The sequence below is a fragment of the Gracilinanus agilis genome, chromosome 1 (genome assembly GCF_016433145.1).
Source record: "Gracilinanus agilis isolate LMUSP501 chromosome 1, AgileGrace, whole genome shotgun sequence".
NCBI lineage: Eukaryota > Metazoa > Chordata > Mammalia > Didelphimorphia > Didelphidae > Gracilinanus > Gracilinanus agilis.
In genome coordinates, this window is record NC_058130.1 from 164,068,066 (window position 1) to 164,085,008 (window position 16,943).

A 16,943-nucleotide genomic window follows, 5' to 3' on the forward strand; every position below is an offset into this window, starting at 1 on the left:
CAGCCCAAACCAAAAGCCAAAAGGAGCTTTAAAGGTTAAAGCCAAAAGCCCTATCAGTAAGCTCAGGCTTGCCTTTTATATTCTAGCAACTAAACACCAACCACCAACCCAACACACTCCCAGCAGCCAACTACCCAGCAACTGCCAGCACCTAATTGTCAGCAACTGCCAGACTGACCAACTGATGCCGGCCCCTTTTCTACCCTTTTTCTGCCTCACTTCCTATCTCTAGCTTTCCTCCTTCCTGTCTCTATGGTTTCTACTTCCTGTCACTTTGGGCTGCTTAATCCCTACACATCTCTATGGTAAGGGGACCACCAGGTCCTTCCTTAACTTAAAAAAGGAATAAAGAATTCCTTTTTACAAAAGCAATACTGTTATAAAAGGTTTATAAAGTAAAATTCATTTCCATTGTAAGAAACTAGAGTTTATATCAAACAAATTAATTCCTTCACCTGAATGTTTTTGCCAGCATGTAGCCACTATGTCTCATTATATTGCCTATTCATTTTATTAACCATATAGGATAGTGAAAGGGACATAGCGAAAGTGGAAAAGTACAGGCAACTAGGTAACTCAATGGACAAAGTTCCAGGTCTAGAGACAGGAAGACCTGGGTTCAAATCTGACATCAGATACCTCCTACCTGTGTGACCCTAGGCAAGTCACTTAACCCCAATTGCCTAGCCCAATGATGGGCAAACTTTTTAAAGAGGGGGCCAAAGGAAAGGAAATGCTCATCTGTCATTCTGTTTCTAAGGCAACTCTTTTGAAGTTTCATTATATTGTATCCTACTCATTGTATTTGTCAGATTAGGAATAATGTCTCACTGCTGGATAGAACATTTCAGGGGGCCTGCATCGGCCTGCAGGCCATAGTTTGCCCATCACTGGCCTACCCCTTACCACTCTTCTGCCTTGGAATAGATATTTTATATTCATTCTAAGGCTTTAAAAGAAAAAAGTATAGTAGAAATGGGCAAAGAAGGGGAATAGCTTTTGTAAATTTAGGTTTAGAGAAAAACATTTGTCCCCTGGGAAGTTTTGGCATGATGGATTTTAAAAGGTATAATAATGTCCACAACTTTATGATTTTATTGAAATTGAGGTATATTTAGAGCCTTTTCAACCACATCATTTTAATGAGTTCCTTGACACATTAATCTGATTTAGTGACAAAGAATATTAAATTTAGGAGAGCATAAAAAGGTACAAAATGCAAAATAAGAAGTCAATTTTTGGTGTGTGCACCAGTGCCAAAAATGGATATAAATTATATTATTTTTAACAGTCAAGAATGGAAATATGTCCAGATTTAACATTCTCTTCTTTCTTTTGTCACTTATACATACTAATGCTATTTCAGATAGTCTCACTGTTATAAATGTCCTATACTCTAATGGAAAATTAATAACAAATGATACCACTTAAAACTTTTTTAGAAGTTTGATAATGACACAAACTAAAGGAGATAATGATATATATTTGACAACAATGTAAACTAAAGAAGAAAAAATGGATCACAGATCATAGATGCTTACACTGGTAGACTAGAAAGACTTAAAGTACATGCAAGCTACTTGAGAACATGAACTGTTTCATTGTGTTCATATCCTGTGTGCCTAGCACAGTGTCTGGCACATATTGTGTTTAACAAATGCTTGTGAATTGATAATACACTAGAGAAAAAATTACAGGATTCAATTTTAGATTTTTCTTTTAAAGATAAAGATAATTTCTTACTTCTTCAAATTCCCTACTTAATGCCATTTGCAAGATAGAGGCAAGTTTGTAAAACTATTCCCTTCTATTTTTAATGATGTAGACACTCTTAATCTTTATTGAAACCATAGTTTCTTCTATAATTTTTTCCCTTCAATGATGGGGTTATCTATTGCTTTGAAAGAATTATCATTACTCAGATATCATTATGTGACTTAAAAGTTAAAAACACTCTTATTAATGTTTGAAAGAGTATGCACCATAGTCATTCTCACACACATTGTTATAACCTCTTTTAAGTTCGCTAGAAATCTTTTCAATTATCTCTTCAACCAATTCTTTTGTGTAGCTATGTTCCATATGTAGCAACCAAAGGATAGCTCTCTATAAAACCATGCAGCTAAATCTATTGAACTACTTCAAAGTTCTGATGTAGTTTGCAAAATAGTAATAAAAGTTCAACAAACTCATTTCAAAGGAAAATTTAAGGGTTCGTATATGTGTACCCTTATCTTGGGCCCTACTCAGAATCAGAATAGGTAGTTGTCACATAGTTAAAATATTAAAGGTGATTCCCAGAGATCCTGAGCCCTCAAAGTTCACCTTGGCTAGCCTGCCACTGTGCCTGAAACGCTATCACTGGAGATTTATTTGGATGGGGACATTATAGTTCTAGAATGTTCCCCCTACTAAGCAAAGACCCTTGAGAGAAAAGTCACATTAAATCACTACAACTCATCATAAAGTAGTTTGTCAGAGGTATTCAAGCCGGAAGCAAATCCCTGACTGAAGAGGGTTTATAACATGGGGAGGAAAGATGAGGTTGAGTTCAAGAGAAGAGGATAGAATAAGTCAATAAAGGTCTAGAACATGAGTATGAGGAGGAAAAATGTGTGTGGCTCATGGGAAGGGCTTGAGGTCACTTGAGGGCACTGGACTGGCTGTCTATGAGATAAGGATACAGAAAGGGAATGGCATACTTTTTATACACATTTGTAGCCCCAGTAGTGAGAGTGAACCCCAGATTGCAGTCTCCGAGAAGCCATGGTCTGGCCAGAATCAGTCACATAGCCTAGGCATCACATGAGGCCACCAAACCCCTCCTGTACTTGGCTGTCCCTGGTTTTTCTTGTTCTACCCACTGAAGCCAAACATTTCCCTGAGAAACTTAGATGGTTACATGTTGACATATTGAATTATCCTATACAAAACTCTAAGTTTCAGTGAGGTAAACTAAGTCATTGTACTAAGACTGTAAGTCATTACTAACCATTGTCCCTGCAAAAAGCTTACCTAAACCCTTAGCCTAACACTTTCTCTATAAAATACTAGCTGTGATCAATAAATCTTGCCTCTGACCGCTACCAGCTTCATTGGCCCTCCTAACAACGTGTCATCCTTCTCCCCACGTCTCATTCTCCTCACCCCATCCGGACCCCACAAATGTTTGTCAGGACTCCTTAGGACTTGTCACACATTGTATCTGTGATCAACTCTAGCATAGCTGTCTAGAAAATCTAGAAAACATAAAAACCTCTGATATTTTAGAGTCTTAATTTTCCAAATAATTAGATTTCATAGAAGAGATCAGGTTTTCTTTTAAATATTCTCTTTAGTTTCCAGAAACTAAATCTAGTTTTAACAATAGCATCCACTTGTTTTTTCACAGATATTCATGACTTACAGCTAAGTATACCATGAATACTAAGAAAATATTACTTCAATATATTTTCCTAATCTAAGCCAGCTAAGAGTTTATATATGGTTTTTAAACTTTACACCAAAAGAAAAAAAGCACAAAGTTACTAAAATTTTATTTTCTATACAATGAAAGGTGTAGGGAAACACAGTGATTGATAATGAGACCTTTATTATACAATTGCATTAATGTTATTTAATTTATTCCTGGGTCATGCACAATAAATTGCCATAATTATATCCATTACAGGATTTACAATGTATAGTCATCTTAAATGTGGACTAATTGAATTTCGTGTGTACCATGGTTGTACCTCTCTTTGAATGAATATTGGGTTACTTATGTGTTATTAGGATTTACACAAATTTCACATCTGTAAACAACACGTAAAAGTTGGCACAAGTGGCAAAGACTGTTCAAGAAAGATATTTAACATAAGGCAGAATCTTGTATTCAAACAAAGGATGTTACTGACAAGAATGAAAAGTGTATGTGACAGAATTCTACATCATTCCAAGAGTGAAAATGAAATAATGAATTATTTACCACTACAAATCATCCAAATTCTAGATGGATAAAGATCTCAAACCAAATCAAATCCTTATGTTTCTAATATGTATTTGTTCTTTGGGGAAGGTCAGTGGATAGAGAGGCCTCTTGCATGAAGGGGTAGTACTAGGATAGAAGCCTCACTGCCTTCATCTGCAAAATGTGGGGTTGGATTGAATGAACTATAAGATCCCTTCCAGCTTGAAGATACTATGATTCTTTAGAACTTGAACTTGTGATTGTAACTACAAAAAAATGCATCTAATTACAACTAAACTAAATTTAAGCAATTAAAAGTTTCTAAAGAAAGATTTCCAAATTAATCCAAGCTTCATTACTAACTCACCTTGTCAGACCTAGTTATTGTAGTAAACCTAAGAATACAAATTAGGATAGTGTAGAAAATAGTTCATTACAATGATGATGACACTGGATGCAATAGCACCTATTCTTTAAAAATGCTGAAATTCCTCAGGCAGAGATGAAAAAAGCAGTAGCAGTTTTAGTAGCTAATAAACAAGTAGATTTATCACATTCTTAAATGAAGAAATAGAGGTGGAGTTATAGTGTTCTAAGCTAAGTTTAAAAATAATTCATTTGATAAATATATTTTCTAATTTCTTGAACAAGGGACATGTCAAATTTAGAATTGACAGTAACATGTGTGTCTCAATGCCACCCTTTAACAAATTGAAAATACTGTTACTATCCAACTCATTATGGAGCTTTTACAATGCCAACATAAAAAAAGAACAAATCTTTTGAATCCTTCTGCCTAACATATTAAATATGGCTGCTTTTCACACATGGCCTTTCAATTTCTAATCTATCAAAGTTTTACACTATAGAAAAAATGGACCTATAACTTTCTCTTCCTCTATAAATTCTGTAAATAAGTGAATCAATAACTTCACTTTGCTCAAAGTGCTTTAATACTTTAGTTGTAACATCGCTAAGAACAAGCTAGCAGCTCAAAGTCGGCTCCGCCTTCACTCTGCTGAGACTTTTCAACACAATGCTAACTAGCATTATGTATAAAAAGGAAAGATGACCCTGTATTTCTTTGTAAATTGTCTAATACCATCTCTCCATGAAGCCTAAAAAATATATTTATTTGGAATGGATGAACAGCCTAAATTATTATATGTAAAATGTAATGACTAAATTGGAAAATGCAAAAATACTTGAAAGACTGGTAGTTTCTTTTTCATTACTACAAACTGGTAGGGGAGGGAAGGGAAGGGGAAGGGAATGCTTTGCCTTTAGGCATTTATCTAAAAACCTCCAGAGACAGACTTGAGTACTTTAGGACTCCTGATGAAAATGATTTTTACTACCAAAAATGGCTTAAGAATATATTTGCCAAAATGGAGGCACCAAAGTCCTCTGAAGGACCTATCAAGTAGCAGTCTTTGTTTTAACAAAAGCTCAACTCACAAAGAACCAACAGAGTCATCAGATTCTTTTCAAAAATTAGTGTTCTAAAACGTTGCAGTCATTCCTAAAGCCTGACAGTCTAAAACTTGGGAAGGTATAACAATAAGAAATGACCTAACTACTTCCCCTCTTTCCCTCCCCAGATACATTTGATTCTGATATAACTTGTAAGCATGCCCTGAATAAATTCACTTTAATAAGATTATAATACTGTAGCACAGTACATGCAATATTAAATACAGAAAGGCATAAATAAATATATAGCTCAATATATAAATGCACATTTAACAACAGTTAAGTAGTATCTTCTCTGGATAAATGTGCATTTTTTAAAGCTCCATATTAACAAACTGTCATGACTGCAGAGATCAGCTCCAGTTGTGTCTCATGAGATACTTATGCAGGAAGAGCCCCATACAGATGTATAATTCATAGCAAGCACAGGTGCATGAAAAGCTTCAATCTATTGAAGTAATCAAACCATTTTGTGCACATGAAATTTTACAAATGTGTGTTCACATGTGGGTTTTTTTGAATATTCTGAATCAAGGATGATGTAAAACCATATAATCTGAGTGTATTCAGGGATGAAGAAATGAAAGCAACATTTGATAAATTAATTTTTGATTTGTTTAATTTGGTAACTGTAGAATGAAATGGTTTCAAAGCAAGTTCTAGATTACTTCAAACACAATCAAAGAGTTAACATCATTCTGAAGAACTTAATTTCTTTTCTTCAATATCCACCCACTCCCACACAAACAACACACAGATCAATAAAAATCCCTGTACATACATATTATTTTCAACAACTTATTACCAATGGGATCTAGGATGAGATTGTTTTACTCTGAAACACTGCAAACTTATCCATTTGATGTAGGATATAAGGATAAGGAGACAAAAAGTCATGCAATGATACTGAGTAAAGTTTTGTTGAAAAAAAAAGATAAATCAATCTTTGATAATTCAATGCTATCAAATCAGGGCATTGAATTCTTTAAATAAAACAAATGCCAGTTTTTATCATAAATCAAAAACACATTTATTGTCTTGAAACCAAACTGGCTCCAGTTACTTTTTTGTCTCTTTGAGTCAGCTCTTTTTAAAAAATCTAAAGTTTCCTATGCAATAGAAACTAAGATATTTCTTTTATTCTTTAGCCATTTACATGAGATGGCAGATGGCTCAAGGAAGGCATGTTTTTGTTGACTCCGTGTCAGAAAGTGCATCTTCTTGGACAGAAGGTTCATAATCCCCAACATTTTCAGGCAATTCAATGTCTATCTCATCATTACTTTCTGCACTGTAATCAACTTCTTCAAGGAAACGAGGTTCATCTTCTTCCAAAACATAAGTGGTAGGGCTGTAGCCAAAACAGACACAACATACAAGGCTGCATTAGATTTTTATATTCTAAATTTAGCTGTATGCAGAATGGCTACCTACTCTACTATTCTGCATTAACTTAATTATCCAAAATCTTTGGTTCCAATGTAATATAAGTAGGTTGTGTTAAGTAGGGGAAAAAATGTATATAACCCAAACATTAGCCAAAGCTCTGTTTACAAAATGGATAATTCATATGTATGAGATATGGAATTGTAGAAAATTTTTTGTATTGACTATAGCAGTAAAAATACTAAACTTAAATTATATTGTAAAAATGTCAACATATCCTATATTTTTTATTCTACTTAACAACTGTCTAGCAAAAAGGGTATTTATACATAATAAAATATTGAGATTTGTCTTTGCAGGCCTTCAGCAATCTTATTTACACACTACAAAGACATAATTGTGAGTTCTATTTTAAGCTTCTTAGCTCCCAGCAGCAGGTAATTTCAAGGGGCTTTATAAAGTAACTGTGGATGTTTAATTGGTTTCTTGAGTAATGTGCTAAAAACCACTTATTCCAAGACACTAAAGTGATTATCTACCATTAGAGTAAATTGAAGAAAGCTAAAATAAAATTTAAAAAATATTAAGAAACCTCATCCACAACCCTAGTTTCCCTAGGACAAGGAAAAATTAAAAAAACAAGTGAACACTCCACACCCAATTTCATTTCTCTCCCTTGGGCCTCAGAATAATATGTTCCCTTAAAAGCACTAAGTGCTTCTAAATATTTCATTAGATAAGTAGTTTTGGATTCAGACAAGCTCTCTATTAAGGCCCATAACTTATCCCTTTTCTTCATAATCAAATTATTTTGATTTCTCCCAATGTGTCATAATTTTGACCAAAGGAAGAAACATCTAAGAGTACAAATTTACCAGCATTTACAGAATACATTTTCATTTTTGACCACAAATTATGTTAATCTCATAGACTGAAGCACTGAGGAATATATATCTCTTGTACTTGAATAATAATTGTTTTCCTAAGAATCCAGTACTCACAGTGGTTATGCTGTCCTAAAATCTTAATAAATCATTGTGTGTCTTTATTGCACATATACCACAAACCAAAGATGCTGATAATATCAGAGGTTCTACTTAAACTCCAAACCTTGTTAGGATTTTTAAAAGGTTTTCCCTTTAAAAAAAAAGGCCAGTGCATTTTAAATATATTTTTTCTTCTGAAGTTCTGCATTATATATTTAGTCTTCCTTGAAATTCTTCTTTCTCTCTAACAGCAAACAACTCTCAGTTAATATGCCAGGTCCTAAAGTCCCTTCATATACATAACATACCTCAGCCCTTATCAAGATGGAAGATTTGGTAAACCTAACTGATAAGCACATCATGAAGGCTAGAAAAAGGATGTGTGCAAGTTATCTCTTCTTTATTTCTGCTTACTTATGTTCTTTGGCTCAAAAGGTCATAAATTATATCATTTCTTTCCTTCTACTCTATTCTATTGACTGTAAAGCCAAATACCAGCCATTGCAGTTTACCTTTGTGTTTTCAAAGAATAAATTAAGGTGATTTGAATTAGAGCTTGCAAGTCACTTCATAAAACATATAGGAATTCAAATGTATTTTCAGTCATAAAAGGAAAAATACTTAATTCAATTCAATTAACTAAGGACCTATTATATACAAGGCACTATGTTAGAGATAGAGGGGCCAGAAAGAGTATGCAAAGATAATGCAACAAGGTTGGAGTCATTAACATCAAGAAATTTACTTTCTAGTCTGAAGGTTTAAGACATGTACAACTATAAAACAAGGTGGAAGAAAATAGGTGCCATTAGAAAAGTAAAAAGTTCAAAGGAGAGTGGAATTACTTTTAGCCTTGAGGATCACAGAACCATAGGCAGAACTAGAAATGACCTTAGAGGTTATTTAAACCATCCTTCTTATTTTACAGTTTAGGAAACTGAGGCCACCAGAGTAGTCAAATGACTTGTCTAAGGCTCATGGAAGGCATTATGGAAAAAGTGGCACCCTTGAAAAAGAAGTATGATTTCAAGCAGCCAAAATTAGTGGAATAGAGAATGGGTAGTACAGATGTAGACCATCCTTAGATAAAAAGCACGAAGGCAAGAAAGCCCCAGGGTATGTTCAAAGTAAAGAGAGTAGTCTAGTTTGGCTGGAGTGTAGAGTATGTGAAAGGAATGGTAGGAAATAAGATTAGAAAGAACAGATTAGGGCTAAATTATAGAGGGACTTCAATGGCAAACTAAGAAGTTTCCAATAAATGATAATTCACTAGTAGGAAAATGTGAATCCAACATAATGATCATAAATGAAGCAGGCAGGAGTTCTTTTAGCTTCTTTTGTTGCAGCATTTTGAGGTTTACAAAGCACTCTGAGTTGTTAAAAATCTGCCATGAAATAAAACAGAATTATACCAGATCCTAAACTGTCCTATAAAGCAGTAATCCTCAAAACAATCTGGTACTGGCTAAGAAATAGAAGAATAGATCAATGGAATAGAGTAGGAGTGAAAGACATCAGCAATCTAGTGTTTGATAAACCCAAAGATCCCAGCTTCTTCTAATAAAGAAGAAAAGGAAAATTTTTGTGGATTGGGAAAAATATTTTTGCAATAGATATCACATTTAAATCTGACATTCAAAATCTACAAAGAAAGATGACAAATTTGCAAGACTAAGAAGCAATCTTAACTACATAGGGAGTCATAGGCCCATAGATTTAGCACTAAGAGGATCACGGAAAGCCATCTAACCCAACCCTCTCATTTTACATCTAAAGAAAGTAATAACTAGGTACATATTAAATGACTTGGCTAAGATCATAGGAAGTGAACGTTGAAGGGAATCTTTGAGCCTAGATGCTCTGCCTCTAGAACCAGTGTACTTTCCACTATACTACACTGCTTCTTCCAAAATGAAGAAATAATTTCCAAACGAAGGATTGAAACCCATCAACAATGAAAAACGTTTCAAATCATTAATAAAAACAATGAAAACCAAAAATGTGAGGGATCACTTTATACCTATCCAATTGAAATAATAGAAAGTCAATGATATAGAGTAGCCTAATACAATGGTATTTGGAACTGTTGGATTCACTATAATATTTAGAGAAAGTAGTATAGGAATATTCTAAAATCCAACCTACTTTAGTAAGCTAATAAAATTTCAAGTATGCAATAGAAACAATGAACAATACTTAGATTACTGAAATGATAAAAACAGCGTTTCAAAAAAGGATGGCCTACTCAGTAATCTTTATATTTCATCTGTCAAAATAGTAATTCTTCAAAAAGAATTTAAAAAACAGAATCGACATTACGTTTACTTTTATCATTTAAAGTGATAAAATATTGCACAAAATTTCTAAAGCAAGTATAAATTAGATTAAATTTATCTTTCAATTTTTAAAGAAACTAGGATGATTCAAATTATTACTTTGAACAAATGTTATTAATACAACTTATTTATGACCTTTAGTAATACTAAAAATAAGAAAAAATGTGGATGTTAATGAACATACACAGAAACCAAGAATTTGGAAATGCAAAAGATATTTACTGAGCAGTTTTATCAACTTGATTATGAACTTTGGAAAACTCCCAATAAGTAACAAATCTAAGGGAGAAGGTCTCATTAGAAATATAGGATTTCAAAACTTCTTTAATTTGACTAATGCCAAAATATATAGTGTCTAATTTAATCTGGGATTTTCAGTAATATTCCACAAATTCTGAAATAGTGTCTCCCCTCTTATTACCTTTACTTGCCAGCCCCACCCAACAAAAAAAAACCTTTATAAAGGAGGAATCATATTATGGAAAAGAGATAAGAAGGGGGAGGATAGAGAAGAGAAAGGAACTACAAAAATATATAGAAAAAGGGAGCCCAAAGGGCTCAATGTACTGTAATTGCTACTTTGAGAAATTTTTTCTTTTGAATCTACATGCCTCATTTTTAGGAAACTGAGTTATATATTATCCCTTTTCAGTGATATAGAAAAATAGTAGTGGGAGGTAACAGTGAAATTCTAACAAGAAAGGATGGAAAAAGGAGTTTTATAGAATCTCTATGACTATGTGTAGAAATCAAATTTGTGTTGATTCTTGTTACTAACCTTTTCACTATAAAATAATCACCAATATGTAGTATATATGAAACTGAATATAAGACTTGTCCACTTCCTCTTGTGATAAACTAAAAAATGTTATTAATCACTGAGTTAAATTTGGCTTAGGTTTAGGATATTCCTTCACTGATTTTAAAATTATTTTTCTTTGCTGATTGTAATTTCCCTTTTATTGATACCGACAAGCAGCATTTGGTCCATTTAGTACAAACACACATGGTTCACTTTGAATCCTAAGTGGCTAAAGATTTCCAGTGGTCTAGAAGTGGTAGAATAATTCTGGTTTAGAAGGAAATGAGCTGGTTGACTTGCAAAAGATTCTAGCATCAGTTATTGGTAGGTGTCACCTTTCTACATAGAGACAGCAAATGGCCATCACAAATGCATTCCAGAGTCAGAGATGTACATCAAGGGCCATTAACATGAAAGCCATTTTTAACAAGGTTAATTTGATTTAAGAATATACAACAATATACAAGTACTTTCATATTGGCAAACTTCACAACCATGTATTTGAGAACTAGATATCATTGGTATGGTCTAATCACAATTTTTTCATTAATTTTCCTTAAGGGGAGAAAAACCCATATTCCTACACTATAATAAAAAATCATTTTCACATTTGACTATAAAGTCAAGCCTGGCATTCAAGGCCCTTTATACTTTGGTGCAATCCATGCACCCTATGGTTCTGCCAAATTGGACTTGGCTCTCTGAACATATTCTGTACTTTCCCACCTCAGTCGCTTTGTTCACACTGTTCCCAATGCCCAAAATGTCCTTCTCGTCCCTCACTATAATGGAATGCAAAAATATTTGTTATAAGTCTTTTCTATTTGCAAATACCATGCTAAGTGCAGAGGATACAAAAAGAAGAACAGGAGAGCAACTTCTCTCAAGGAGCTCGCTCTCCCCCTTGGGAGACAACATAGGAGAGTTCAGTTACAGAGCAAATGGAAAGGTCTGGCACAGAAATGACAAAAGCCCAGCAGTCCTCAGGATGCAATGGCAGGATGGCAATGACTGGTGATCCTCGGGGGCAAAACAGGGCAGCAACGTCTGGTGGGCCTAATGGCAGGGGTGGTCAGTACAGTATAAAAGTGCATCATTTTCCCAGAAGGAGTGTGGTTGATGATTCCCTGCTCATTCAAAGAGCATAAACAGACAAATTCTTGACCAATGACTACTATGAAGGGTGAGCGGGCCTGAGCTTTAAAGCAGAGCAGGGATCTGGGATACTTGGCTTGTAGAAAAGGGGATAGGATAAGGCAGGGAGTGGCGTGACAGGAAGTAGATACACAGCACTTGGTGAGAACTGAGAGATGGGGTGGAATTGGAGGAGGGGGGAGGTCCTCAAACTAGTATTTGCTCTCATTCTTTGCTTACTGAATTCCTACCTAGACTTTAAATTCCAACAAATATGCCATCTCCTACTTGAAGTTTTCTCAGATACCATCAAGATCAACCTTCCCTGGGGGCAGCTGGGTAGCTCAATGGATTGAGAGTCAGGCCTAGAGACAGGAGGTCCTGGGTTCAAATCCAGCCTCAGCCACTTCCCAGCTGTGTGACCCTGGGCAAGTCACTTGACCCCCACTGCCCACCCTTACCACACTTCCACCTAGGAGCCAATACACATAAGTTAAGGGGTTAAAAAAAAAAGATCAACCTTCCCACTTTCTACTTCATAAAAGCACTTTGTACCTCCTGTGATGACAGACTTGGCAAAATACTAATGATGATGGTGATGATTTGGCACAAACTATTTTGCAAAGGTGGAAAGGTTAAATGATTTCCCAGGTAGTAAGTAGTAGAGCCAGGACTAGAATCTAAGATGTCTGATGCCAAAATCCAGTGCCCTACACTACACTAGAGTATACTGATTCCCTGACATACTTTTCATATAAGATTACACAGTGAAGTTACCTGTGTATGCTTTTAGTCTTCAAACTATGCTTTGAGCTGTTTGTTTCAGCACAGCAATGGATTTGTACCAATGGATGTACTTCTACCTACTCCCAAATGGCAAGAAAAATGTCTAAGAATAAGGTGGGAGACAGTAACTGTCCCATGGCCTCAGTCATTTTTTAAAAAAATATCAGATTTAATTGGTATGGATTTTTGTTTTTCTTTTTAAGAAAGGTCAAACCAAAATGATATTGATTCTAACTATTTGAGGGGAAAACAAATAATGAGTAATACTTATCTTACTCATATCAGGGAAGATGGGCTTAGAAATGCTTTTAAAATTAAATCTCCCATTATCCATAGTTTACATGATAGGTAGGTATATAGATAGCTATGTATATTTTAGAAATTTTTAAAATGTTTACAGATTTTTAGGAACCAGATAATTTTATATAACTAAAGAAATTTCCCAAAGAAAATGTGATCAGAGTATTCATAAAAATTAAAAATTATAGCAAAAATCTAGTTTTACATCACTACAAAAGAATTTGGTAGAAAAAGAAATCTACAATAGACCTGATAACTGAAATTAAATAAGAAAAAACTTATTTCTAAACTGTATTCAAGCAAATCATAAATAACTAAAAATTCTGCCTTCAGAGAATCTGGAGACAAAAGCTGACTTCTCCATTACAAAAGACAAACCAGACTGTCATACTTTTAAGAAATAGTGAGTAACATAAACCTAAATATTTGTTTGTTAGAAAGAAAATTGCCAAGTACTTGAGAAGTATCAATGACACCTGCCCATTAAGTTTTACATAACTGAAACACAAATAGTTCAATTTATTCAGATTAATAGTTCTGTCATTATCTCAGTATCCTAGTGAAAAGTACCTTTAAAGGCTTCAGCAGCAGCTTTTACAAATTCTCCTAAATTATCTCAATGAACATCTCTATTTTCACTTAAATTAGATAAATATAAAACAAGTGACAGTTTTCAGAAGAAAGAAATGGCAAAATCCCTACCTTCCCTCCTCTGGCATACATATAAACTGCTATGTTGTAATTAAGAAAAGTCAAAATGTGATAAAAATTATTCTGGTGTAGAAGGAAAGAGCTGGCTGCTTAGTACAAGAGTCAAGAAGCAATTATAGGTATATGAGGCAAAGTGTGATGACTCCTAATGACCTCCCACCAATATCCCTATCATTAACTTGGTGGAGCAGCCCTCCTAAGGGGAAAAGTAAAAAGAAGAGTCAGTGTTATATCAGACAGAATTTTACTCAAACAATAAATATAATCATGTCAAATTATGATGAATTATCTATGTGGTGAATTTCTAATGGGTGCCCTAAGTATGATTCAAAGACCACAAAACTTAATTTGCTAACAAACTTCATTCAAAACACAATTCCTCAAAACTATCCAGCCCCACTCAAATATTTTAATCAAACCTCTTTTACCAATTTGATTAGTGGTACAGATGTGTCACTTATGAGGTATATCTTGAGAAGGCATACTTATTTTGATTATGTAAAAACTATGCCAATTTTTTTTTGCATTAAATTATTTTTTAATTTTCCAAATGTCTTTTGTGCTGGTTCCGATAAATCTGTAATTATTTTTAAAATTTATAAAATAAACATAGCTACCTATATACCTACCTATCATGTAAACTATGGATAATGGAAGATTTAATTTAAAAACCATTTAAAAATCTAATAAACTAATGGTAATTCTTTGCTAAATATTCAACTTCCGAAAGTAGAAACATTTAGAAAACCATAAATCTGCCCAACATCACCATAGTTAGGAATCCAGTAAGACTTGAGTATAAAGTACATTCACAAGTTCCAGAGTATTTTATAAAAATCAAAGTAGACAAATGGTTTAACAAGCTCATTGTTTTTGGGAACAGGAATCTGATACCTCAAAGGAAACAAAGAGTATGTAAAAAAACCAGATTTTTACTGTACCTTTCATTGAAGCAAAGTGATCTCATAGGAACAGAACAGGATTAGGTGAAAGGCCCTGGTTTTTCTTCTTGACTGGCACAAATGCACTTAGCTTAGCATTTCTTCTACCTTAGGTTATTTATTTGCATACTTGTGGTGCCAGATAACTACTAAGAATGTTGTAAAGACTGTTATCTATTAAAATTATCACAAGATAGCCATGAAATACATTATTTTATTGTGTTAAGTGTATGTTTCAAAAAACTGAAGGCTACCCACAGGTAAAAAAGTCAATTTAGAGAAAAGAAGGGAAAGACAGGGAATTGAGAAAAATATCCAAAAAAGTTTAACTCATTAAAAAAATAAGATCTGGGAACATAAAATTTTATTGAATACAGTAATAAAAAATCATTGGAGACATGTGGGTGCCTCATTGGATTGAGAGCCAGGCCCAGAGATGCGAGGTCCTGGGTTCAAATCAGACCTCAGATACTTCCTACCTGTATGACCTCAGACAAATCACAACCCCACTGCCTAGTTCTTTCTTCTCTTCTGCTTTGGAACCAACACACAGCATTGAATCTAAGAGAAGGTAGGTAAGGGTTTTTAGAATCATTCATTCAATGTCATATTAAGGGCAAATCCAGGGGACAGAAAAAAGGAAATTTCCTAGGGCCTTTAGAAAGGACATATTCATGAAAAGGGTGGCAGAGGAAAGAATCAAGGAAAAATTGTAAAGGCTTTGCCTTTTTCTATAATTGCAAACCATTAGTTTCCTTCACATCTATACTTATAACTTTAGAGTTGTGTTTCACTTCTACCTAGCTCCCCAAACGTGGCCAGTGAATCCTATCAGTTCTTTCTAATGTCTCCCACATCTCTCACCCTTTCTTTCTACTCCAATTTACCATAACTCTAGTGTAGGGTGTTATAAAGAAAAGGTTTGCCCTCCTAGGGGAATATGGATATAGGATACTGGTGAGGATGGAGCTGTATCTCTGTATTCTCCCTAGGTGCTGGTGATGGGGGAACACCAATCCCAATCACCTTTACTTGATGTTATAGTTTCCCCTTCTGAATAACAGTTGCCCAGGAAGGACCCAAACGGTCAGGTGGATGGGTAACCCTTTCAGGTCCCACCTGGGGTTGGATCAATTATTAATATTGGGCTCTGGTTAGCCTTGGATCACGTTGTTCATCTGACTGCATTTGCTCCCTCCCCAAGAGTCGTGATATAATGACCACTCAGGAAGGTACTTATTAAGTACTTTATCTATGATATTAATTAGGGAAAGGATAATCAGTATACAGATTGGGGATTGGAGACCCTGTCAATCTAATATTTATAATCTATAATCACTCAAGACTGGAGGCTATTGATTCAGTAAAGCTGGAGCTATAGTTCTTCACAACCCCTCTGGTTCAGCTTGGCCACTGCCAAACCAGAGAGAGTAGTCTGCTCTGTTGGTGCAGCTGGTACTGATGATTTCCTCTCAGCTTTCTTATTATCAGTTTGTGATGTGTTAGCCTTGACATCCTTCAGGAAGTATTCAAACCTTAATCACCCTCTTCTTCTCAGACCTCCTTTCCTCCTGTCACCACCCAGGACCCAGAGACCTAAAGAGCTATGATGATTCAGACCTAAAGATCTAGGGAGATTCAAAGAGAGAACCAATGACCAATGGTCAGAGACCCAAAGATCAATGGTCAAAGAACCCCCCCCCCAGATGGCTGTTAGGGGTATTTATATTCTTAGGCCAACCAACTTTTGCCCTGGCTCACGGCATCTGGGAACATTCCAATGTCTCCAACTCTCTCCACTGTCAATCAAGGTGAGACCAACTTTTCTCAGGGTTTGAATATAACAAGGGTCTTAATATTTTTGATCTAGAAAAATGCAAAAGTTTCCTAACTGGTTTCCCTCTTATCGGCTTTGCCTACTCCAATCCATTTTACACATTATTACCAAATTATCTTCAAAGAATAGCTTTTTGCATACCTTGCTCAAAAAACTTCCATATCTCCCCATTCCACCTGGTACTCAAGTGTCTCTAATCTGACTTCAATCTATTTTCAAGCTTACTTCTCATTATTCTCCTTTAAATCCTCTGAAAAATTGTGGATTAGGTCCTCATCCCAGGCCCTAACTGGGATTCCTGG

The 16,943-nt window shown here is 34.8% G+C and overlaps 1 protein-coding gene across 1 annotated transcript in view; it reads right to left on the reverse strand.

The window, feature by feature from the left end:
• Nucleotides 1-6,026: 6,026 nt before the first annotated feature.
• AGTPBP1 (ATP/GTP binding carboxypeptidase 1) overlaps nt 6,027-16,943 on the reverse strand; it is a 180,466-nt gene continuing 169,549 nt past the window's right edge. The window contains exon 24 of the mRNA XM_044678095.1: nt 6,027-6,773. Within this exon, the coding sequence (XP_044534030.1) occupies nt 6,596-6,773 (178 nt within the window). The 3' untranslated portion in view covers nt 6,027-6,595. The remainder of the gene's footprint in view (nt 6,774-16,943) is intronic.